Consider the following 23,661-nt stretch of genomic DNA (forward strand, 5'->3'; position numbering starts at 1 on the left):
ATGTCTGGATCAAACCAAGGCACCCACCCATGTGGGAGACCTGGGCCAGGCTAAATAGCATCACCTGCTGACACACACAAAAGCTAGGGCTTGAGAGGCATGCCTGGCTGGGTTTTGACACAGGACACTCCAGCTCATGAATGTCAGAGCAGAGAGTGGGCTATGTCAGTCTGGGCTGCAATACCTACCAGAATGTAAGAGAACTGGATCTGGGAGCAGATTTTGTAGGGAACTACAAAAGATTTTGTGGGCCCACCTCTGTAGGATTGTAGCAGCCACTTGTTTGTGTACAGAGCTGCGTCAGTGACAGACCGAGCCAGGCTGGATCACAGAACTCAACCTGACGCTTGTGGGAGCCAGGGCTGGAAGGAGACCAGACTCGGCCAGGCTGTAGCACCCACCAACACATGCAAAGGCCAGGGCTGAGGTCAGACAATGCCAAGCAGGGCTGCAGCACCTCCCAGCACACATGAGATCTAGGGCCTGGTAGGGAAACTTGGGGATCTTCTTCCCTGCTAGACCACAGCTCCTACTGGGGAGTACAATAGCTAGGGCTGATGGCTGGCCAGACCAGGCAAGGCTGCAGCACTGGTCAGCATTTGTGTGTGCCATGTCTGGGGACAGGCCAGGCTGTGCCAGGCCATAGCTCTTATTGGTACACATGAGAGCCAGGACAGGGTGTTGGCTCTGCCCGGCTGGGCTAAGCTGCAAACCTGCCACGAGAGCTGAGGCTTCAGGTGTCCACAAGCACTCTCCAGCATGTGCAAGATCTGGAGCTGGGAATGGGTCTGGGAGAACTTTGGGGACTCTCCTGCTAGGCTATAGCTCCCACTGGTGAGTATGAGAGCTAGGCTAGGGGCTGACTGCACTGGGTAAGGCTGCAGCAACTGTTGGCATGCTTGTTGGCTGGGCTTAGGGGTGGGCTAGACTAAATTAGGTGCCAGCATTTGCTGATGATGCTTGAACTGGGGAAGGACTAGGGTGGGCTAGTTTGCCACATCCTGTGTTGTGCAAGATAGATTGGGTGCAGGGTAGTCGGCTAGTCCTAGCATCTGCCAAAAAGTGTGTGAGTGATGTCAGGCTGAATTACAGTACCTCCTGGCAGGCTCAAGATCCAGACCTGAGAGCGGGCCTGGTAAGGGAACTGGGCACTCTCTTGCTGGGCTGCAGCTCCCACTGGCAAGCATGAGAGCCAAGGCTGGAGGTTGGCCATGTTGATCAAGGTAGCAGCACCCATTGGCATATGTGTGGGCCAAGTCTGGGGGCTCGTGAGGCTGAGCTAAATTGTAGCACCTATGGGAGTGCACGAGAGACAGATAGAGTGCAGGACAGACTGGTGGGGCCACAGAAACAAAGACTTGGGGCAGGCATTGTGGAAGTTATAGGGATTCACCCTGACTAGGCCATGGCATCTACTGGTGTGTGTGAAGACTGGGCCTGTGGCGGGTTGGGCTGGATTACACCACAGCACCCATCAGTTCGTGTGAGAGATGGGGCTAGGGTGGAATTGACCAGGCGGCTGCATCTACTCGTATGTGCATTGGCTGGTGATGAACTGTACCTGACCCTGCACTGGTTGGCGCACACAAGAGTCACATCTGAGGTCACCCTAGGTGAGGTTTTTTTGGGGTAACTTCCAGCTGTTCCACTGGACTCAAACCCTGGCCACAAGGAAAATCACAATGTATGTGGACCAACCTTGGAGTGCAGGTATTATGACTGGGCCTCATTGGGTGCTGATTCCTGTGCCCTACTGCACACAGGAGACATGACGGCTCATCTAGGCCAATAGAGAACGTTGAGTGTCTTGTCAGGATGGAGAACAGAACAGGTTGGACTTGTTCTGGAATCTCCTGGCCAGGCTTTACGACATGTTCCTTGGCCTGTAGTTTCACTAAGTTGGACTTGGTCAGGCAATAGAGCTTGGTAAGATTGTCTCAACTCTGGTGTAATGAGGCTGATGACATCTCAGAACTATCAAGACCACTCAAGTAACACTTTCAGAATACTTTTTGCCATTTCAGGGTCTGTAATGGGTCGTCAAATGACTCTCCCATCCCTGCGTGCTGATATTGTTTAACAGAAAGGCCATCCCGGTGGGCACAGGAGAAAAAAAATTGAAATATTGGTCCCATCCACCTTCCTCCTTGCCTCGACCCTCCCCACCCTAATGGGAGACCCACTCAGTTATGTGAACAATATTAACATTTAATTTTTAAAATGAAAAAGAATGTAGGATTCATTCAAAAGGAGAACAGAAAAGGAATGTGTGTAATATAAATGTGTATTTCAATATGTACCTACATGTTCAAGTATGAACAGTATCAAAATGAAAACTGCCTGCTGAATTTCCAGAATATGCTCAGATTAGCTGGCCCCACCACACTCATTGACAGTCACAGGGCTAGGCTATGTGCTGCTGGATTGTCATCTTTGTTTCTATTGCAGATAAGTGCTATAGAGTTCATTTCCATTTGCCATATCGGTGGCAGTTCTTGAATGGAGGCAAATGGGAAGATCTGGACAAAATGGAGCTTATTGAAGAGGCATACAGCAATCCCAAGAAAGACAGGTAGGAAGTATGTCTCTGTCTCAGCTTTGTGTCTTGGTTTTTGTGTGCTCTGTGAAGTTTGATTTAAACAGGGGTGTTTGGTTTTGATTGTTCCACCTGCAAACCTGCTTCCACACACACACACACACACAGACACACACACAGCAGCCTGATTTAGAGATGGAAGCTCTGCCTCACATGGTTACTTGGGAACAGTTTTCTTCATCCCTGAATGGAGAGGAACTGTGTATAAAAGAGAAGATAGTACCAAGACAAATAAGTTAGCACTTATTTGGTGCTGAGTTAGGCATGTGCATGCATGCTCATTCAGTATTGCAGGATCTGTTAAGTTTTAGCCTTTTCTGTAAACTCATACAGCTGAACTGCTGTTTATTTTATGTAAACTTTGATGTTTTTAAGTTTCTCAAGTGTATTGCAGTATTTTCACTCAACTGAGAGTAAATAAAAATGCTCTGAGTAGACTTATTTCAAATGAGGGTACATAGAAAAATGAACTAAAAAATCTGGATGAAACAGTTTTGAAACATACATGTAGTTTTTTCCATAATGTACATTTCCATGAGCTTTTTGTTCCAGCATTAGTATGTGTACTGCTTAAAGCAAGCAGTCCATGAACTTTGGGAAAACCTCTGGACCGTGTGTCGGATTCAACTTGTTAAGTATGTTGCCCAGAAGGGAATTGGGGCCTACTTTTTGAGTATGTGAAATAAATTCGAGTTTAAATTACCTGAAACAAATTTGTTCCCCTAGAATTACTAAATAACTAACACACTACTTCTAGTCTTTTTTTAAGGCAGATTATACACGAAAGTGCACCATTAATAAGTGTGCAGATCAGTGAGTTTTCACAAATGCATATCCTCATGTCCATTGTGATAGAGATCACTGTTAACATCAAAGTTTTTTTTTATGTTCCTCTCAGTCCCTGTAGACACAGTTCTCTCAACATGGATTAGTTTTTGTTTTTTAAATTTATGATGTATTTGTTTAAAAGACAGAAACTGACTTTCCATGCACAGATCCATTTCCCAGATTCTCTCAACAGCCAGGCTTGGGTCACACCAAATCCTGGAACTGGCAGATCAGCTCATCTCGCACATGAGTGGTAGGGTCTTCATGACTGAAGCCATTACCTGCTGCCTGTTAGAGTACACATTAATGTACCTGGATTGCAGACAGAGCCAGGACATGACCCTGTGCACTCTGATGTGGGTAGCCCAAGTGTTTTCTTATTGATGCTCCTATTACCAACTCCCTTTTGATTTCTTTGCATGCCTATTTTATCAGGTACTGTGAGACATATGCTAACACTATGAATGAATCAGTTTCTTATTCCACTAATTTTTATAAAAACTTATAATAGACAGGGACATCTGCTGATCATTTCCCAAATAGCTGGGCCTGAAACGAGTAACTAGGGACTCAGTCCAGGTCTCCTTAGTAGTTCTACAGAATAGAGTTTTATTTTGAGAAGTAAGTGAGTTAATGCATGTAAAACTCAAAATAGTTGAGACCATTTGGGGAGTGAGTCAGTGGATGGAAGACTGATTCTCTCTAACTGTTTTAAGTAAAGCAGATAAATCTTTCTTTTAAAGCAAGCTTCTAAAAAAACAACCCTCAAAATAGTGCCAGGCACATATGAGATGGTAAGATTTGTTACTGTTGTTTTTTTTTATCACAGAAGTTAAAAGGTAATATTACATGTAATCAGTATTTATTTAAATTTATACAACTGCCCTTTTGTTTTTCATTCACATCCGTTTATTCACAGCTGTTCTTGTGTATCATTTTACACTTCAGATCCATTTACTAGAAGTTGATTTAGTAAGAGTCTGTTGGAAAATATGATTTTATCTTGTCTGAAAATATGTTTACTTTGTACCTCTTTGTGTGTGTGTGTGTGTGTGATCAATTCAGAATAACCTTATCTTCATTTGATACATCCTGTTCATGAATAGGAATGTTTTTATAGATATCAGCTGTTAGGACTGCACATTATTTAGGAGCACAATTCAACCCAGTATAGTTGATAATTTATTTTCTTTCTGGCTGCTTTCAATATTTTGTCATTCTTTGTTATTGTAGGATTTCTTTAAGATCTACATATTGATTTTTTTTAAAATTCATTTCTAAATGTTTGTTATATACGTGAGGGGACTGTAGATTCCTGCAGGTCTGTGGGTGGGATGGGAAGGGAAGAGATATGGAGGGAAGATAGGTGAGGGAAAAAATCCCACTCTGCTGTGGCCATGGGGTTGGCCAGGGGAGATGTTGTCACTCCTGGCTGCCCAGATCACCTCCATGCCAGAGGACAGAGATGCTCAATCCCCTGGTTTTCTCCCAGGGACCGTGATGGAAGGAAAGAATGGCCTGAGTGTTTTACTTGGTAGTCTCAATGGTTCTGAGATAGTTAGCTTCTGTGTGCTAGGTATAGGATACCACTTCCCATATTTGCTGGCTGTCTATTTCAGTATGCCCATAGCCTTAGATGCTTGGTGCAGAATTTGACCTGTCACATTGTTCAACCTGCTGTTCTTTCCATCTTTTGGTGAGGCACTCAAAGTTCTCTGTTGAATCAGAGGGCGTGATTTCACTGTATTTCACGGGGTCAGCAATGAAAGGGCTGAGTCCTACAACATGTGCTCCAAGGCCTGACTAGATGTCCATTCCTTGAGGTGGAGTGGACCCATCAGGCTGACTCCTAAGAGCCCATGTGCACCAGAGCCCAGCCCAGCTTGCCCTGCCCCCAGAACCAGCCTCATGTGTGCCGTTGGGTGCTGTAGCCTGGCTGGGGTGATTCCCAAGAACCCCAACCAGACCTGCCCCAGACCTGGGCCCTGGTCATTCCAACAGATACTGCAGCCTTTCCTAGTGTTATTCCAGATGTGGTACACATTTGTACCAGTATGGTGCTGTGGCCTGGATTGGGAGATCCCTGAGGATTCCTTCCAGGCCTGCCCCTACACCCAGCCTTGCATGCACTGATGGGTGCTGTGACCTGGTTGAGGTAACTCCTAAGAAAAGCCCACACCTAGACTTGGTTGCTGTGCATGCAAATGGGTGCTGTGGCCCAGCCCAGCCCACCCCTAGACATGGCTCTTGTGTGCACCAGCAGGTGTTGCAGTCAGTCCTGGTCTGCCCCAAGATCCAGCACTTTATTTTATAGGCAGGTGCTGTGGCGTAGTCCCGGAGACCATGGAAGTCCCCTTCCAGGCCTGTTCCCAGACCTGGCTCTCAATTGTGCTGATGGGTGCTATAACTGACCTGGTCCAGACTGGCCCATACTTAGCCCTGGCTCTTGTATGCACTGGCAGGTGCTATAGCCCCGTCCACCCCCACCCTACCCCAGCCCTAGCTCTCATGTGCACTAGCAGGTACTGCATTCTGGCTTGGCCTACCCCAAGACCCAGCACTTTTTTGTGCTGCCAGATACTATGGCCTAGTCAGGGAAACCACTGAGAACCCCTTCCAGGCCTACTGCCAGACCTGGCTCTCACATGCATCGACAGGTACTGCAGGCTAGTCTGGCCTGGACTTCCCCAGCCCTAGGTCACATGTGCTGGTGGGTGCTGCAGCCTAGCCTGGCCTGGCCTACCCCTGCCCTGGCTCTTGTGTGCATTGGTGGATGCTCTGGCCTAGTCAGGGGAATCCTTGAGAACCCCTACCAGGCCTGACCCTAGCCTTAACTATTGTGTGCCCCAGTGGTTACTGTGGCCTAGCTGACCCACCCCACGATTTGGCTCTCATGTACTCTGGTAGGTGCTGTGACTTAGCTCAGCCCACCCCCAGAGCCAGCATTTTCTTCAGTCTAACACTCTCCCAACTGAGCTATTTCGGCTCATACCAGCATTTTCTTATACTGGTGTATGCTATGGCCTAACCGGAAAGACCTCTGAGGACCCGTACCTGGCCTACTGCCAAACCTGGTAAGCTGCAGCCTAGCCCAACTCAACCCACCCCCATTCCCAGCTTTTGCCAGCAGGGACTGTATCCCTGTCCAGCCCAGCCCAGCCCAGCCCAGCCCAGCCCAGCCTTGGTGTTCACATGTCCTGGTGGTGGTTGCTGTAGCTCAGCCTGGCATGGCCCACTTCCAGCCCTGATACTAGAAGGTATTGCAGCCTAGTCAGGGTGTCCCCAAAGAACCCTTACCAGACTCACCTCCAACACAGTTCTCTTGAGCTGTGCCCTAGCCTGACTTGGTCCGCCCCCAGCCTCAGCTCTTGTGCATATTGGTGGGTTCTCCCTTTGACCCAGGGAGACCCTCTGGATCCCCCCTTCTGATCCACCCTGTCTCCTGTGGGTACTATGGACCCCATCTGCAAAAGCCCTCAGAAATAATTTTTTGTATGTTGAACAAACACTCAGTAGCCCCATTGTCCCTCAACTCTTAAGCCCACCCTTCACATGCTTATGGCAGTGATGATGGTAGTGGGGTGCCCCCAAGCTAAAACTCCTCCATTCAGGGGAATTCCTATTCATGCCCCCCATTTCCCAGACCACTAGTTCAGCTCCATCTAAGACTTAGTGTATCCCATTTACTGTGATTTAGAAATTAAAATTTTTTATTTACATATAAAAATTCTGTTTTTTTCTTCAAATTTAGCTGATTGATTTTTATAGACTCGATCATTCTGTTTCTGAAACTCAATTTAGGTGTCTGGAATCACAGATGTTACAGCTTTTAATCTTCGTTGTTGCTGACTTTGCTCAGTTGGTATTGTATATAATGTATGCTCTGTGATTTGATTTTGAGCTTAACACTTGATGAAACTATTAAATGTGGGTATGTTCTTGAGTCCTGCATTAAAGGTGAATTCCTTCAAAGTGAACTTGTGTTCACTTCTGGGAAGACCTTGGATCTTATTAATTTCCACACAGAAAGTGTGAATCAGCCTAAAACTTTTGTGAGGCTTGAGTGATTTTTGAGCTTTCCTCCGCTATCCAGGGCCAACATGAATGTTGGCAAATTTGCTTTACAAAGCAGGTTTCTGACTGTTTTCAACCCCTCCCCATTTCTTAGACTATGTCATCTTTTAGGATCCAATTTTTATGCAGAAATATCTTTCAAGATCCAGTCCTCTCTTTTACGGGACCCTGTATTTGTTGTCTGTTTCCCCTTTGCCACCCGAAACAAGGTGGTTGTTCATTATTCATTAACACTGCCCTTGGACAGCTGTTGGCTTCAGCCCTTGCTCACCTCTGCTTTTGTCCTTGCCTTTGGTCAGCAGGCGGTACTGCATCTAGAAAGGGAACCTCTCCTGGTGGCCAAGTGTTCAGGCTGCGAAGCCAGAGTGCTTCCCTTACATCCCAGCTTGAGTGTCCAGCACATGTTTGGCCTTGGTCAGATTTCCTAACCTTCCCAGACTTCTGTTTTCCCATCTGTGAAGTGGAGATAATAGTCTCCAATATTATGGAGTTATACAGACTTAATGTCCTAAGAGAGTCATCCTTCACTGTCTGCAGATTATTGGTTACAGGACTCTATATAGTCACCAAAATCTGCAGATAATAAGAGTCCCTTAAATAAGATTGTGTAATACTTTCACATTTCCTCCTATACAGTTTAAATAATCTCCACCTAATACCAAGTAAATGATGTGTGAATAGCAATTATACTATATTATTTATGGAATAATGACAAAAGTGTGTGTATCCAATGCAGATACATCTAGTTTTGTATTTTACCTTAATTTTTATTATTTTTGTACAGCAAAACCTACTTGAAAAAGCAAACTTGTCTACTTCTAGAAGCACTTTGTTTTGTTGTTGTTTTATTAATTACATTGCATTATGTGACACAGTCCCATATGCACTGGGATTCCCCCCACCCCTCCCCAAACCCTCCCCCCCATGGTGGATTCCTCCACCTTTAGAAGCACTTTTTAAAGCATCTGCATGTCCCAGTTACTCTTTATCGACTGGCTGTCTTGTTCCTGCAGGGGTGGGGCTGAGAGATCAGTGTTCATTTGGCTAGTGGGCTTTTCAGAGTACCTCTTGTTTTCCTTTGCAGCATCGTGTGTGCCCCATCGGTCAGTGGCTTTCAATTTGACACTCTGTGCTTTGATTCTATGATGTTTGGCCCTGCCCAGGCTCGCCGCCTCTCCACAGCCTCCTCTGTCACCAGGCCCCCACACTTCATCCTGACCACTGACTGGGTTTGGTACTGGATGGATGAGGTTGGTTCTTGGCAGGAATATGGAAAACAGGTAAGTGTGATGGATCCATTCCAAATGCAAGCTCAAGGAAATGTCACCAGGGTCACCCCTTGATAGAGCTGAAGCCCTAAGATCCCTGGGTGTGGGGGAATTCATGGCAAAATTATGTAATTTTGTGCTCATTTATTTGAATGTGTCCATCGTTGAATGATTAGATATCTGTTGACTTGCGGGAACTGAACGGCCAAGAAAAAAAACAAAACAGATCAGATTTCTTCGTTGATTTTGTTAAATGAAACAGATGCTTCTCTTGCTTGTTGACCATGTCATGTCAGAGTTAGAGGCTGTGTGTGAAGGTGTAGCTTCAGTATAATGTTTAAGGCTTTTCAAATTTACTTTCTGCCATTTCTGCAACTTTACAGCAGGTAGTCCAGTGTAAGAAAATTGATTGAATATCAAATGTAGATTTGGAATTAAGATCAGGTAACTGCTACTGTAAGTTGTTTGAAGATGCTCCTGGATCAACCGGGTCCCCTGGTCACTTTTACGTGTGCAAGTACAGGAAGATCCCTTTTCCAAAAGGAAGATGGAGATATGTGACCTGATAGGTATTTGTTTCTTGTTCTTAACTGAAGTCAGTGAAATATTTTGTCCCTCTCTCTCTCTGTCACGCTCTAATGTGAACTCCATGCAGGTTGCACCTTTTGTCTCTTTTGTCCTGGTGATTCTGCCTGCCTACAAAGGTGCATGGACTGTTTCAGGAAACAGTCCTCAGTCAGTTGAAGGAGAAAGTGTTGCCTGTGTCTGCTGCTTATTGGAGATGGTCAGTGTTAACAGTGGTCAGCCTCTCCTCACCTGCTGCTCCACCCTGCCTCTGTTTCCCATTGGCTCTTCCCTGTCTATGGCCTTTATAGACTAGGAAAAAGGACAAGTCTGTGTCTTGGCTGGAGTAGGAGGGAGGATGACTAAGAATGCTGTATGGGTTCAGTTTGCTTGGTGACAGGAAGAGGGACAATGGCAGATAAATTGAATGGAACATCCATGGCTGTCAAGTTGGCTAACATGGAGGCACTGGAGTGACGGGGCAAGGTGGTGGGGCTGACTGCTTGAGTTGTTTGTTCCTGTTCACTCCTTGCTTCATGTCCTCAGGCCAAAGAGGAAGGGTTGTTTTCCTTTTGTCCTTGTTGTCAGATCCTTTTTGTTCTGTATCCCTGTGTCTTCCCCACTGTTTTCTAATGGTTTAGTTTCAAAGGAAGCCAGAGTTCAGAAGCAGAAGCTTAGGCACCAGTAGAAAACCACAAAGTAAGAGGCTATTTCAAAAATCTTATACCCTAGGACCTTTCCAGAAGGCCTTGATGAGTCTGTCTCATCTCATCCCTCAGACTCAGATGTCTTTTCCCCATAAACTTTTGCTGGGTCCACCCCATATCGGTCATTCTCAGTAATTCTGCTCAGCTTCTTTGGTGTGCCATATGGACTGGTGTGGGATCTTGAGTGTGGCACGTGGAAATTGTTCACTTCCTTCATTGCTGGACCAAGTTGTCAGAGGCAGGGTGGATCTTGTTTTTTTTATTCTTTGATACCTAGAACTTGTGATGTAGGTGGGCTGGAGTGGTAGCGCTAGGGGGAGTAAGACACTATAGGAATAGAGGGAATTACTTATTCCATAACTTGAGCTTTAATTATCAATGAACTATCAAATATAATGATGCTAGGTAACAAATACTGAGTGTTTTGTGGTAGCTAACATAAATACTTTGCATACCTTATTATAATTATATTTCTGACCTAGTGAGGATGATGTAATCTTGTATAATAGGATGATAGTGGCCCAAGTACTGTTACATACTTGAGATAAGTAAGGCTAATATAGGTTGAAATAATTTGCAAACGTTATAGAGTCAACAAGTATGGAGTATTTTCTTCTATTTCGTGTATATAAAAAAATACTGAAGATGAGTACTTCATAAAGAAAAGAGATTTCTTTAGTTCATACCTTTGGAGGCTTAAAAGACTAAGATTGGGCAGCCATATCTGTTTGGTCTCTAGTGAAGGCCTGTTGGCTGAGCTACAACATGGCAGAGTGACTGTGTGCAGAAGTGTGTGAGGTGACCACGTTTACTAAGAACCTACTTTTGGAAGAAAACATGCCCTTCACAGTTCCTCTGTGACTTGACTCCCTCTGTATAGCATCACCACACGAGGGGCCACGAGTCCAGCACATGACCTTTGTGGGGTATACTCCTGTAGATCTTAGCAGGATCTCAGTCAACTCAACCGAAATATTAAATAATTGTGTTAAGTCACTATACAGGGCAGGAAAGATTGAAATGGATAATTCAAAGAAAAAAATAAAAGAGTTTGTCAAGAGATTAAAAAAACAACCCGAGGAGTACTGAACTCTGATTGAAGGATAATGATGGCAAGCAGCACTGCATGGGCTGGCCACTGGGCAGTGTTTTAGAATTCATAGTTGATGTTTCACACAATCGAATGGCTACGTTGTCCTTGCCAGCAGTTTGAACATGTTCCTTTCACTGTTTCCATCCCTGTTATCCTGCTCAGCAGGACCCATCCTCACTGTCTCCATTTCCCAGCCCAGCTTTCAGGAGAGCCATGCCACTTGTATTTGTACTCCCGCCCCCTCTGCAACACCCTGCTTCTTGGCCCCTTCCTTCCTTCCCACAACAGGACTGTCTGTCAAGAGACCACCCACATCTTTGCTCATCATTGTGAAGTATCTGGCTTTCTCCTCACAGGGCACAACACACCCTGTAACCACCGTCAGCAGCAATGATGTTGAGAAGGCCTACCTCGCGTTCTGTGCACCAGGCGCTGATGCCCAGACAACTACGCTGAAATTCCAAGCTGGAAAACACAAATACGAGTTAGATTTCAAAGGTACCCCAACTGCGCTCACCCAGCAGAGCCTGGGCCTTGCCTTTCTGCATTCACCTAGGAGAGCTGGATGCTCATGTTGGGGTCCTGGACTGGGGCAGGAAAGAAGTGGAAGGTGTGTGATCCAGAATGGGCGACAGAGCTGTCAGAGGGTGGTGCTGGCTCAGCAGCATTGAGGAGAAGCTGTGTGGGGAGTTGGAGGTAGAAGGACTCCAGGAAGGGCCTGGAGCTGCTGTAGGGAGGGTGCAGCAAGCTCAGCAGGTGGGTGATGTGGCAGGTCGGTCAGTTTCTGGGAGTTAACCTTAGACCTCTGTGAAGGCTTTAGTCGCTGTCTTGTGCAGCATCTGTCACCATCCAGGTAGCAATATTATTGTCGGCCTTCCATAAGCACTTCTGACATTGGTGAAGTGCCAACCAGGTTAAACATGGGTTCTACATACTTTAATGCAGAGTCATGTAGTTGGTGTCATAAAAGTGGGGCTTGAAGAATTTGTCCTGGTTGTTTTAAGGGACACACATGGGCCCAACAACTTTTGACTGGTTTCTCCAGTAATAATCAAAAAATTTTTTCTAAGTTTTAATGGTTTTTTTTTTTTTTTTGGTAGTTTCTCTTAATTCTTTTTGACATGGATATATCAGCCCAGCTCTGACTTGCTTCCAATTCACATTTAAATAAGAGAACCTTCCTCTGCTATTTTTGTGGCCTTTATTGTATGTAGAGGGCAGCAAAGTATCTTTGGGTAAATGATCCTACACTAGTTGGTTCTCCCCGTGGTTTGGTAGAATTGCCTTTTCATTAAGGTGGATGTTTCTTTCAGAGACATTCCTCAGTTCTGGCAAGGGCTGTCTCTTAGAACAGGGGTGTGCTAGCCACTCCAGGCTGATGGCCACAAGTGCTTGGCTGGGCAGAGAGCACGGACAATGGGGCGCAGGGATGCCTCACTGCTGTTAATCGCGGTATGAAATATTCCTTTTAAATATCGGGAAAATATGGAAACATACACCAAATGTGTAACCTGTGTCAACTTGTCCGCTGGGACATAACAGACTCTCAGGAAGAGGGTGGGAAGAATACATCCATGCAGTTTGCTAGGTGTGTTTATTGAAGTTTTGAACAGGTACAGTCGTTCTGGTTTTTGTTTTTGATAGGTAATAGTAGCCACAAAGGAGTTTGAGATGATTTGACTTCTCCTGTTACAACCTTATCACTGGGTAAAATGGAAACAGGTCTCAGATCAAACTGCCACATGCTTGTTATATGTTTGGAAGCCAGCACATTTTAAAACACAGCCTCCAAATGACTTGTTATGTTAAGCTTTGGGGAAGACTTAATTCTTTTAGAGATTTCATCATAAAGATAGCAAGTACCAAATTGCAGGAGCAAAATCCTGGCATCCTATTAGCTAACATCAAGACCAAGGCAGACTCTGTCAAGGTCAGGGATTATTTAAACATATAGCCCAGAGTATCCTTTTTCAGGGTGAATTAGGGAAATGACCTCACTTCATTCTGTCCATGGAAGAGGAGCAAGGTGTCTGACTCACAGTCTGTCTATGTTGAATAAGTAGAATTCGTCATAGATGGTCACTAAAAATCAGTTGATGTATGTTAATGAGTAAAGCATTAGTGGAAAGTTATGGGGTGGGTAACAAAATGGGTCATGTAGCTGCATCGAACTTACAAGCTCTGGGTGAGAACATGGGTAGCCCTTCACAAGTGTTTTGTAAAGACACATAGTTGGATTATCAAAGATGTGTTCAAATGCAACAAAGTAAATTACTGTTTTAAAATTAAAATATTTTTAAAGTTGTGTTTGAACCCTGAAAGTGGATAGTAATCTTTGGCAGGGTTTTTATTATTAGAGGTGGGGATGTGTTCTAACTTATAGTGTTGGTCAGTTTTTAACTTGAAGAATTTCCTAATTCCCACTAACTCGAGGAGATTCATGTGGTGGGCAGCAAACATTTTATTTACTAAAGATGACATGAGTTTGAAAAGGTTGATAAATATGGTTAAAGAATCAGTTTAATCAAAGAAAGAAAGTTTTAAGAATAAAATTACTGTATTAACTGGAAATCCCACTAACTCAAGATGTTGTAATTTGGTCTCAGCCTGGGCTGCAGCTTTTTTATATCCAAACTGGGAAAATTTGCTACGCAAAATAATAGTTTAAACAAGATCGGAAGGAACAATTTAAAAGCACTCATGTATAATTGATACGTCAATTACTAATCATTCCTCTATTCATTCAGCCCAGTCTCCTAAGAATACCTATTTTCTTTATGAATATTTGAAGTGTGGAAAACTGCCTTGTTTTTAGCATACTGATTTTGGGCTTTACACACTTGAATTAGCTTCCCAACCCATTTAATTTGTGTTTATAAAACATTGTGGTCTATCATGCATACATGTCTGTATGTGTGATTTTTTTCTCATTTGCTGGTTTTTTGTTTGTTTGTTTTGTTTTCCAGCCTTCGTTCAGAGAAACCTGGTCTATGGCACAGTCAGAAAGGTTTGCTGCAGACCCAGATACGTGTCCCCAGAGAATGTGAAGACAAAGCAAAGCTGGTGAGTTGCATGTGGGGAGCCAGTCACTTAGCATGTGCTAGGTGCTGGAACAGGAACACCAACCTAGCTGATACAGAGCATTTATTGACCTGCATTACTGAATGTCCTAGCACTCTGCTGTCTTTCATGTTCTGCTAGTTGAAAAAGTCTTTGAAGCAGAATAGGAACTACAGGTTATCCTTATAAACAGAAGCTGTTTTTTCTCACACACACACACTCACACACACACACACACACACGAGAAAGAGTGTTGGGAGGGAGGAAGCATTCACACCAGGTTATATTCAGAGGTTCATTCTCTCAGTGCCTGCATTGGGCACTAGTCAGAAACGTGGTCAGTCCAGGAAGTAAGTGTAAGTGTCAGGAATTCAGCTCCCTGAGCCATCACCTGACTCCCAGCTTAATAGGAAGTGCAAAGCTAAAGCTGAGGAGGAAACCCAGGCACTCTGATGGGAGGCACAGGTACCTAAAGGAGTTTAACTGCTTGCCCAAATGTCTGCTTCTGGGTAGAAGCTTAGTGAGACATAATGGCAAGGTTATACCATTTTTTTGTGATCTGCAAGCCAGGCCAGACTTGAAGTCAGCTCATCAGTATCTGTTTTTAATGAGATAATTTGAGTCATAGGCCTGACTTTTTCAGAATATTGAAGTAATGATACATTTACATCAGTGTAAATTCATGTATTTTGGTACTTGAATGTCACAGAAGTACCTGAACCTGGTATTCCAACTGATATAGCACTGTAACTGATACATTACTAAAGTACCAGAACTGGCATTATAGTCGCTAATGGGCCAGCCTCATTGGGTGGGATTCCTTATGTCGCCGCTGTGGCTGCCAGGAGTCTGTAGGTTAGCATATGGGAGGGAGGGAGACTGTTTACAGTTCTCCAGTTTTGCATTGATCAAAGCCCCTTGGGCAAGCCTGATGGGATTGGAGCAAGGCAAGAGAGGGCTAAGTATTCTCCCAGTCAGTTGGCCACACAAGTGGAGAGAATGGCCTGGCAGAGGAGGGGTCTTAAAATGCCCCTTTTATAATCTGAGTTTGCCCGAGCCAGTGCGGTGATTTTAGCCAGTGTTGCTGTTACTTGCTACCACTTCCATTAGCCTGAGAAACCTGCTTCAGTTTTCCTTCACGGAACATTGATAGTAACTTTTCTGGTTCTTCTAAAATCTCATAGTTGGACTTCAATGGTTGTTTGTGAAGTGTGGAAAAGTTGTGCTATGCACAAGGAGCTGCCTTGCTGAGTCAGGTCTACCAGAGCAATTTCCTGGGAATGTGCCTGCCTTTTTCCTTGGTTTAACACTGGTTTCTTTCTTGCTGTATATACTGTTCTGTACCATTTTTTTCTCACTTAATGCTAGATCCTGATAATTACTGTATTTTGGTTCACTAGGTCTCCCTGAACTGCATTAGTAGTTCTCCATAGTTTATTTTATTATGTGTCTCCTTTTGATGGATGTTTGTGTTTTCAGTGTTTGGCTATCACAAAGTATAATGTCACAGACATCTCATGTACAGTGCTGCTTTGAATTTTGAAGATAGGCCATCAGATCAGTATCCTGGAAGGTAGATGAAGTTCTTTTTCATGGCCATGACAACTAGGCACACCCTCCTGCAGGGTGCACGAGGTACCTGCTGAGAGTCCTGACTATTCCACATTACTATAGAGAGGGTCTTAAAGCTGTTGTGCAGTCGCCTTATTCATGGTAGGAAAGGGTACTAAAGTTTACTTTCTCTTGTGAGTGAGATTCAGTGTTTTTCCTAAACTGTAGGGATCATTTTCCTTTCTTTTTCAGTGGAATATAGAACTTTGCATCCATTGTTCCATCTATGTATATTTTTGCTTTGTGAAAGTTTCATTACATTTATTCACATTTTTCTACTTTCTTTGTCTTTCAAAATTTTCTTTGGAAAATATTTGGCATAGTCTTGCATATCGAAGTCCCTGGGCTCTGTTGCCAGGCCTAGCTGCTGGGAACTGGGGTGGAGTTGGGCATCAAACCCAGCTACTTTGATATGGCATGTAAGTATCTTAACCACTTGGCTGAATGCCTGCTCCATTTCTGGCTACTTTGACTTTTTATTTTATTGTGCATTTTATTTGTTTGAGAATCAGAGTTACAGAGAGAGGAAGAGACAGATCTTCCATTCACTGATTCACTCTTGAAATTGCTGCAGTGGTCAAGGCTGGGTCAGTCTGAAATCAGAAGCCTGGAGCTCCAGCTGGGTCTCCCCTGTAGGCGGCAGGCGCCTGGGCACTTGGGACATCTTCCTCTGCTTTCCCAGGCACATTAGCAGGGAGTTGAATCACAAGTAGGAGCAGCTAAGACTGAAACCAGCACCCCTATAGGATGCTGGTTTTGGAGGTGGCAGCTTTATTTGCCGTGTCCCAACCCCATGGCCCCACTTTTCAGAGCTTCAGTTTGTCATGGACCCTTACTATAGCCTGTCGTGATTTATGTTTTTATTTATGCTGCTTGACATTTTGGGCTTCCGTAAGCTGTGGTCTCATCAGTTCTATTCTCTGTCCTCAGGTTCTGAGTAGAGTCCCATGAGGCCTTCTTCCTCTCTTTCCCATGTCTTGACTTCTATACACATTTCCTGTCTCCTTACTGCTCTGGGCCACATTCTGAATAATTACATTTCCTGTCTCTTTCAGCTTATGAATTCAATTTTCAGGCAGTCTGTGTTGCTAGTAAGTTTGTTTCTTGAATTTATATTATCAAGGATAATATTTTTCTAGTTGGTTATTTTTCATATCTTCCAGATGCCTTTTTAGTTTTCTTGTAAATGTTTTTAAACATTTGTATTTCTTCAGGCACAGGAAGAATATTTTATGATCTGTTTAATATCATCATCATTTTAAATTTTTGTGGGTCTGTTTCTGCCTGACTATTGCTGATAGGTTCTTCCTCAGTTATTTTTAAACTGTGCCATTTTCCTGACAAAGTTATTTGTGGGAGTTCTTGGAGGCTTAGGATGAAGGCACAGGTCTCATGCGAGCAGTAACAGAAGGTAGATTTATTGTAGGATGAACAGTGTGTTTAAAAGCGTGAAGGGAATGATTTGGAATTATAGTTTCACAGCCCTTATTCCTAGAGCTTTGGGCCTGACGTCTTTCAGTACTGAGTGATAGTGTGCTAATGAGACTCCCTGTAATTTAACATGCTGCTGTATCTTGAGCCTAGGAGTGTAAATACAGAGCACAAGTAACCTTTTACCCATTCACATAAATACTTCCTGCAAAAGAATTTTCTTTTTTTAAAAAAAATTACTTGAAAGGCAGAATGACAGAAATCTATCTTCTGGCTCATTCCCCAGTAAGCTAGCACTAAGGGCCAGGCCAGGTAGAAGCCAAGAGCAAGACATTCTGTCCGAGTCTTCCACATGAGCAACAGGCACCCAAGTACTTGGTTCATCATCCGTTGCTTTCCAGGCACATGAGCAGTGCAATGAACTGGAAGTGGAGTAGCCAGGGCTTGAGCTGCTGCTCTGAGATGGGATGCTGGTGTTCTAAGCAGCAGTCTACCCACTGCTAGCCCCCAGTTTTATGTTTTTTTTTTCTTTTTAAAATATATTTATTTGAGGGCCCAGGGTAGTCTAGTGGCTAAAGCTCTTGCCTTGCAAGCGCCAGGATCCCATATGGGTGCTGGTTCTAATCTAGGATGCTCCACTTTCCATCTAGATCTCTGCTTGTGACCTGTGCCTTGTGGAAAGCAAAGAAGGAAAGCCCAAAACCTTGGGACCCAGCACCCATGTGTGAGACCTGAAAGAAGCTGCTGGCTTTGGATAGACTTGGGGAGTGAACCAGTGGACAGAAGATCTTTCTATATCTCCTTCTCTCTGTGTATCTGCCTTTCCAATAAAAATAAATTATATATATATGTATATGTATATATATTCGAAAATTACAGAAACATCTTCTGTTCCGCGGCTCACTAACCAAATGGCAGGAGCAGCTGGAACTGGAACAGGCTGAAATCAGGAGCTAGGAACTTCATTTGGGTCTTCCACCTTGGTGGTAGGGACCCAAGTAGTTGGGCTGTCTTTTCCCTTCCCAGACACGTTAGCAGGAAGCTGAATGGAAACTACAGTAGCTGAACTGAAACCAGTGCTGCCATATGAGATGCTGGGGTTATGATCAGTTGCTTAACACTCTCTGTGCTACAACACTAGTCCCCATTTTGTGTTTTTCTTAAAAACGTATGGCATTTATATCTTATTGAGGCTATTTTGTTTTTGTCTTTAAAGCTCTCTGAATTTCATACTGGGTAGATTTATGGCCCTGTGTGTGCAGCTGCAACAACGTGCACTCCCCCTTCTACATAATAATTGGGACACAAATGCATCTTTCATGATTGATTATTTAGGATTCAGTCACATATTCAAAGATTAAGTGCTTTTGCACTGCAGATATTAGATTTATGTGCTTCCTCTCCTATCTCTGTCAAGTACGATGGGCTCAGACTCCAGACAGTGATGTTGGTTAGTAGACCACATGTGATAGATTTGCTTATGTCTAAGAATAAAATGTTGAAATGATTTTGTTTACATCTTGTAGCCATGTCACGTTGCAAGGCCCAAAGAATATCCCAGACTATTGGGACTCCTCATCTCTGCCGGACCTAGGCTTTAAGGTATGGGACTTCTGCTGCCTAGGGCTGGAAAGGAAGGTGTTCTGTAGAGGCAGCTGAGCGTGGATCCACAGCCGCTGCTGCTTCTGCCACTGCAAAGGCCAAGTGGCTATGGCTCACAGTAGCAAGAAGACAGAGCCATGGGAGTATGTGGTCTCCATCACTGTCTCTCAAGTCTTGAGTGTCTTAACTCAGGAAATGGCTGTGACTGAGAGGAAAGAATATGTATTATGGATGGAGGAGAATGAGCTGTGAAATTTGCTTGAAAAGGCATAAATACAGAGCTTAAGATTGAGTTTAGCCTATGAATTTCAGTATTACAAAGCAAATGAAAGGACCGAGAGCAGGGGAGGATTTGAATATGATGAGAGACATTGGGGGCAGGGGAAATTCCTGTTGGTAGGCACCAATACTGGAGACAGAGAATGGACAGTTAATTCTAGTCCATTTGGGGCCTGTCCTCCAGTGGGAGCTGTGCTGACCACTGCAGAGGTCTCGGCCAATGTCCTACACAATGCCTGGTCTGCATGGGGTGTTCCAAATGACATTGAATGGCTGTGCTCTTCCAAGCGCTGGGCAAGCAGGTGTTTGCAGTCTGATCCTTGATTTGGGCCATCTTACGCATTGAGTTTGGTTGCGGCACCTGCAGTTACCTCAGAGCAGGTAGAGGACGCTAAGCTCTGGAGAAGTTCAGACACACTTAGCCACACCAACTCTGGTCTCACAGACCTACTGTCTACCCTGTGCCTTTAGCCTGTGATATAAAAGAAGAGAGCAGAGATAGCTCAGGGACAGATTTGAGTAGATTTTTTCAATGAAGAAGAGGGAAATGATTACAACTTGCAAATATTCTGTGCCTGGAGAGATTACATGTCATCACATCTCTGGGAAATTTTATCTGAATTTTCCTGCTTCTGTAGTTGTAACATTTACTGTCAGCATTGGGAAGGGATTGATCTGTTGTCTGCACTTTGATGATGATGTATTGAATGTAATACTCCTTGCAGAAGATCACTCTCCACTCTTCCTCTGAGGAGTATCAGAAGGTCTGGACCCTCTTCAACCGTACACTGCCTTCCTACTTTATTCAGAAGATTGAGCGAATCCAGAATCTATCCCTCTGGGAAGTTTATCAATGGTATGTGGGGTTCACTTTTGGTGGGCCAGTAGCAATGTCACCTAACCCCACCAGCTGCTTACCCAACATGCCACAGAGCTCCAGGAAGTCAGGTAGTAGCACTGCTTTTCCCCACCCTGCTGCATGCCTAGAGCTATGTGTTTGCTTATTCTCCTGAGGGCTCGGGGTAGCATATCCTATTGCAGAGAGGGAGCCTGAGCTTCCTATTGAGAGCTTGGTTCCGCTCCTGTCCTACTCTGAGGACTGCTGGGGTAGGACAGGACAGTTTGCTCACTTTTTTCCTTGTGCCTCAGAGACCTCCTCCCAGCATGTATTGTCACTTCTCCATATGAAATAGAAATGCATAGCAGGTCTCCGTGGTAGGCCAGGGCACACTGACTTGTCTCCACCTGGGCTGGCGTGACGCCCTTGGTACCGTGATGAAATCAGGATCAGCACAGAGGGAATAGATGGACCCTGCTGACCAGCACCCTCCCACATTTCCTCCTCTTCCCAGCTTTCCTAGCTCAGATCACTCAGGAACAGGGGAGAGGAGGAATTGTCCCCACTTTGCAAGGGCTGGACTTTTGCAGTCTCAGGAGCCCCCACAGGTCTTTGAGTCAGTTAGACTATATTTGATGACCTCTGCTGTTTGCACACAACTCGTGTTCTTTTGTAATTCTAGGCAAAAAATGCAGATGCAGAAGCAAAATGGAGGGAAGGCTGTGGATGAGAGACAGCTATTCCATGGGACCAGCCACAGCTTTGTGGACGCCATCTGCCAGCAGAACTTTGACTGGCGGATCTGCGGCCTTCATGGCACTTCCTATGGCAAGGGTAAGGCAGGGGCAACCTCCAGCAGCAGCAGCAGCTGTGTTGCCTCCCGCGGGCCCGGGAAATCATCTTAGAGCAAACTGATGGAGGGCATGAGGGGAGCCATTCAGGTCATGAGCAGCAGCAGCCTGGGCCACCTTGTGGACATCTTGGTCCTCTGGGGTGAGGAGTGCCCTGGACCCCTGTGGGCACCCTGTGGCAGTACTCTTATAGTTGCTCCATCTGTGGACTGGACCCGAGGCATGGGTAAGATGGTCCAGCCCAGCTGGAGTATTGTGGACCAGAGGCCCTGAAAAATGATCACAGGTTGGGAGGGAAGAGGAGACACCTGCCCAACCATGAAGTCCCGGGGCTGTGCCTTTAATTTCCTTAGACTACAAACCTGAAAACCCCAGGCACAGCCTTGAAGCCTCTCAGCTCAGCTCTCGTCTGAGTTAATGAGTGTGTAGGAATGTGTCTTAGTTTTTTTTTGTTTTGTTTTTTTTTTTTTACACTTTAGTAGGAAATAATTCTAAACTCTTAGGAAAGCTGCAAGAATAACTTGTATGTATGTGTATATGTAAATATCGTCTTAATTTTCTTAAATGTTACCTAGATTCATCAGATTTAACATTTTGTCACATTGGTTTTATCATCTTTTTTTCTGAACTATTTGCAAATAGATGAGATATATCATACTCCTCTTCCTTTAGCTCTGAGAACCTGTAACTACCCACAGTATAGTGACTGAACTTAGAAAACTTAATAATCTGTAGTCTATACTCTGATTCTGTTATCCATCACTTAGTTCTAGTCCAACAAGATGATGACCACAGGATCTAATGAACAAGAGCCAGGGAGGGGTGTGAGTCGGTGTGGAAAGGCAGCTTCCAACACAGGACTGCCCTTGACAAGCTTTGTGCTTCTGCACATTGGGCTGCTTCTGTCTCTGCAGGGGCTGCACAGTGGCATCATGTGCACTTTACACACAAACCCTATGAGGCTAGATGGAGCTGGAGAAACAGGTTCAGGGGGTTCAGTTACAATGTGACTAGGGACATGTGGGTTTGAATGATGGATTTGGAACTTAGGTTTTCTGTCTGCATGAGATACCCCTTTATGATGGCCAGCCACACCAGAGGCATGTCTCTTTGTGAGGTGTGTAAGAGTGAAGGAAGCGGGAAGAGGTAGGATGGAGAGGTGGTGATGGAAGAGCAGAGGCCTCTGTCATTGCCAGCTGTCAGGACACTGGCCACCAGCAGGCTGGGCTGCCACCTCCAGGCTCCTCTGCCGCACCTGTCCTCTAGCGCTCAGTGGAGCTTTTGTGTGTCATTTCAGGGAGCTACTTTGCCCGAGACGCTGCGTACTCCCATCACTACAGCAAATCTGACTCACAGGTCCACTGCATGTTCCTGGCCAGGGTGCTGGTGGGTGATTTCATCAGGGGCAATGCAGCCTACGTCCGTCCCCCAGTGAAGGAAGGCCAGAGCAACACCTTCTATGACAGCTGTGTGAACAGCATGTCTGACCCAACCATCTTTGTGGTTTTTGAGAAGCACCAGGTCTACCCCGAGTACCTCATCCAGTACACCACCTCCGGGAGGCCTGCGTCTGGAGCCTCCATCCCGGCCACCCTGGGCTCCCTGTTTGGGAACCGATAGTGAGAACTCTTTGGGCCACTGTGGGGCTTTTCATGCTGCTTGACCTTGAAGGAGCTGTTTGGGAGTTCGTTTTTTCAGAAACAAAAAAAAAAAGCTTTTAATGAACTGTTTAATATGGACTTCTCAGTGAAGTCAGATTCTTAATCTTTTGCTGGTAAGGGTTTTCACTTTTAAGTCACTTTTTGGCTCACTAGTGGACTCCCTAGTAGTGATTTTGGGGGAGCTCATTTTTGCCTTTTTAATAATGTGTTAGAGTTGTATTTTTACCATTTTTTTCTGCATAACAGTACTAGACGCAGAATTTCATATACTATTTTATGGATTTCTTTTAATTATTGAGAGTTTCTGCTGATAGCACTTCTGTTTTTCAGGGTCTTGTGGTCTCTTTTACCTATGTCAGAATGACACAGTAGCCTCTGGTAGAAGAGGACCCAGGGTGGCCAAGGGCAGCATCCTCCCGCTGCTTGTGGCTCTGGCACTAATCCAGGCAGCTCTGCAGGGGCTCCTCCTAGACCCTGGAGTCACTTGGCTCGTGTCATATTGTCATCAAGTCCCTGCTGATTTCTCCTTGTCCGTGGGGGTCAGCTTTCCCTTAGAGTAAGCACGTCCATCCTGGCAGGGGGTGTGCCAGGTGGTCGGGAGGAGTGCCCCCACCAGAACCCTCAACCCTCAATTGCCCATACCATTATCCCCTAAATCCCCTCCAAGTATGGGTTTTATATCCTCATGAGGTTGAATATCTGTGCTGCAAATGTCACATAAGGGTTTCTAAATAATTAAAATATTTATCTGAAGTAGATGAAGAGTGTGGCTTTTTCTTTTTTTGTGGCTTTTTCTTTATTGTCTATTGAGCATACGCTGGGGACCAGGTACTTTATCAGACCTTTATAATGGCGCCAGTCCCATCATGAAGGCTTCACCTTCATGACCTAATCACTCGCTAAGGCTAGTACCTCCTACTACCATTGTGTTGAATTTCAACATATAAATAATTCAATATATAATTTCAACATATAATTTTAGGGGAACATAAGTATTCATACCACAGTGTCACAGCCCTTAGTTGGAATGTGCATGGGTTTGTCATGGAGCTGATGAAACTGAATGTTCACCCACCAGCAGGACCAGCCTTGTAACTGCACAGGTTGTAACTTAGTACTCCCAGCCTTTCCCTTGTGAATCCTGAATGTTCATTCACTGTGTTTTGATGATCACCGTTCCTGCTACAGTAGAGCTGGG

The 23,661-nt window shown here is 44.8% G+C and overlaps 1 protein-coding gene across 1 annotated transcript in view; it reads left to right on the plus strand.

Moving 5' to 3' along the window:
• PARP12 (poly(ADP-ribose) polymerase family member 12) overlaps nt 1-22,993 on the plus strand; it is a 45,837-nt gene extending 22,844 nt beyond the window's left edge. Inside the window, exons 6-13 of the mRNA XM_058681312.1 lie at nt 2,449-2,572; nt 8,583-8,778; nt 11,487-11,628; nt 14,097-14,193; nt 18,759-18,834; nt 19,839-19,969; nt 20,634-20,785; nt 22,100-22,993. Coding sequence (XP_058537295.1) covers nt 2,449-2,572; nt 8,583-8,778; nt 11,487-11,628; nt 14,097-14,193; nt 18,759-18,834; nt 19,839-19,969; nt 20,634-20,785; nt 22,100-22,422 — 1,241 coding nt within the window. The 3' untranslated portion in view covers nt 22,423-22,993. The remainder of the gene's footprint in view (nt 1-2,448; nt 2,573-8,582; nt 8,779-11,486; nt 11,629-14,096; nt 14,194-18,758; nt 18,835-19,838; nt 19,970-20,633; nt 20,786-22,099) is intronic.
• Nucleotides 22,994-23,661: the final 668 nt, after the last annotated feature.

Source organism: Ochotona princeps, chromosome 25 (assembly GCF_030435755.1).
Source record: "Ochotona princeps isolate mOchPri1 chromosome 25, mOchPri1.hap1, whole genome shotgun sequence".
Taxonomy (NCBI): domain Eukaryota; kingdom Metazoa; phylum Chordata; class Mammalia; order Lagomorpha; family Ochotonidae; genus Ochotona; species Ochotona princeps.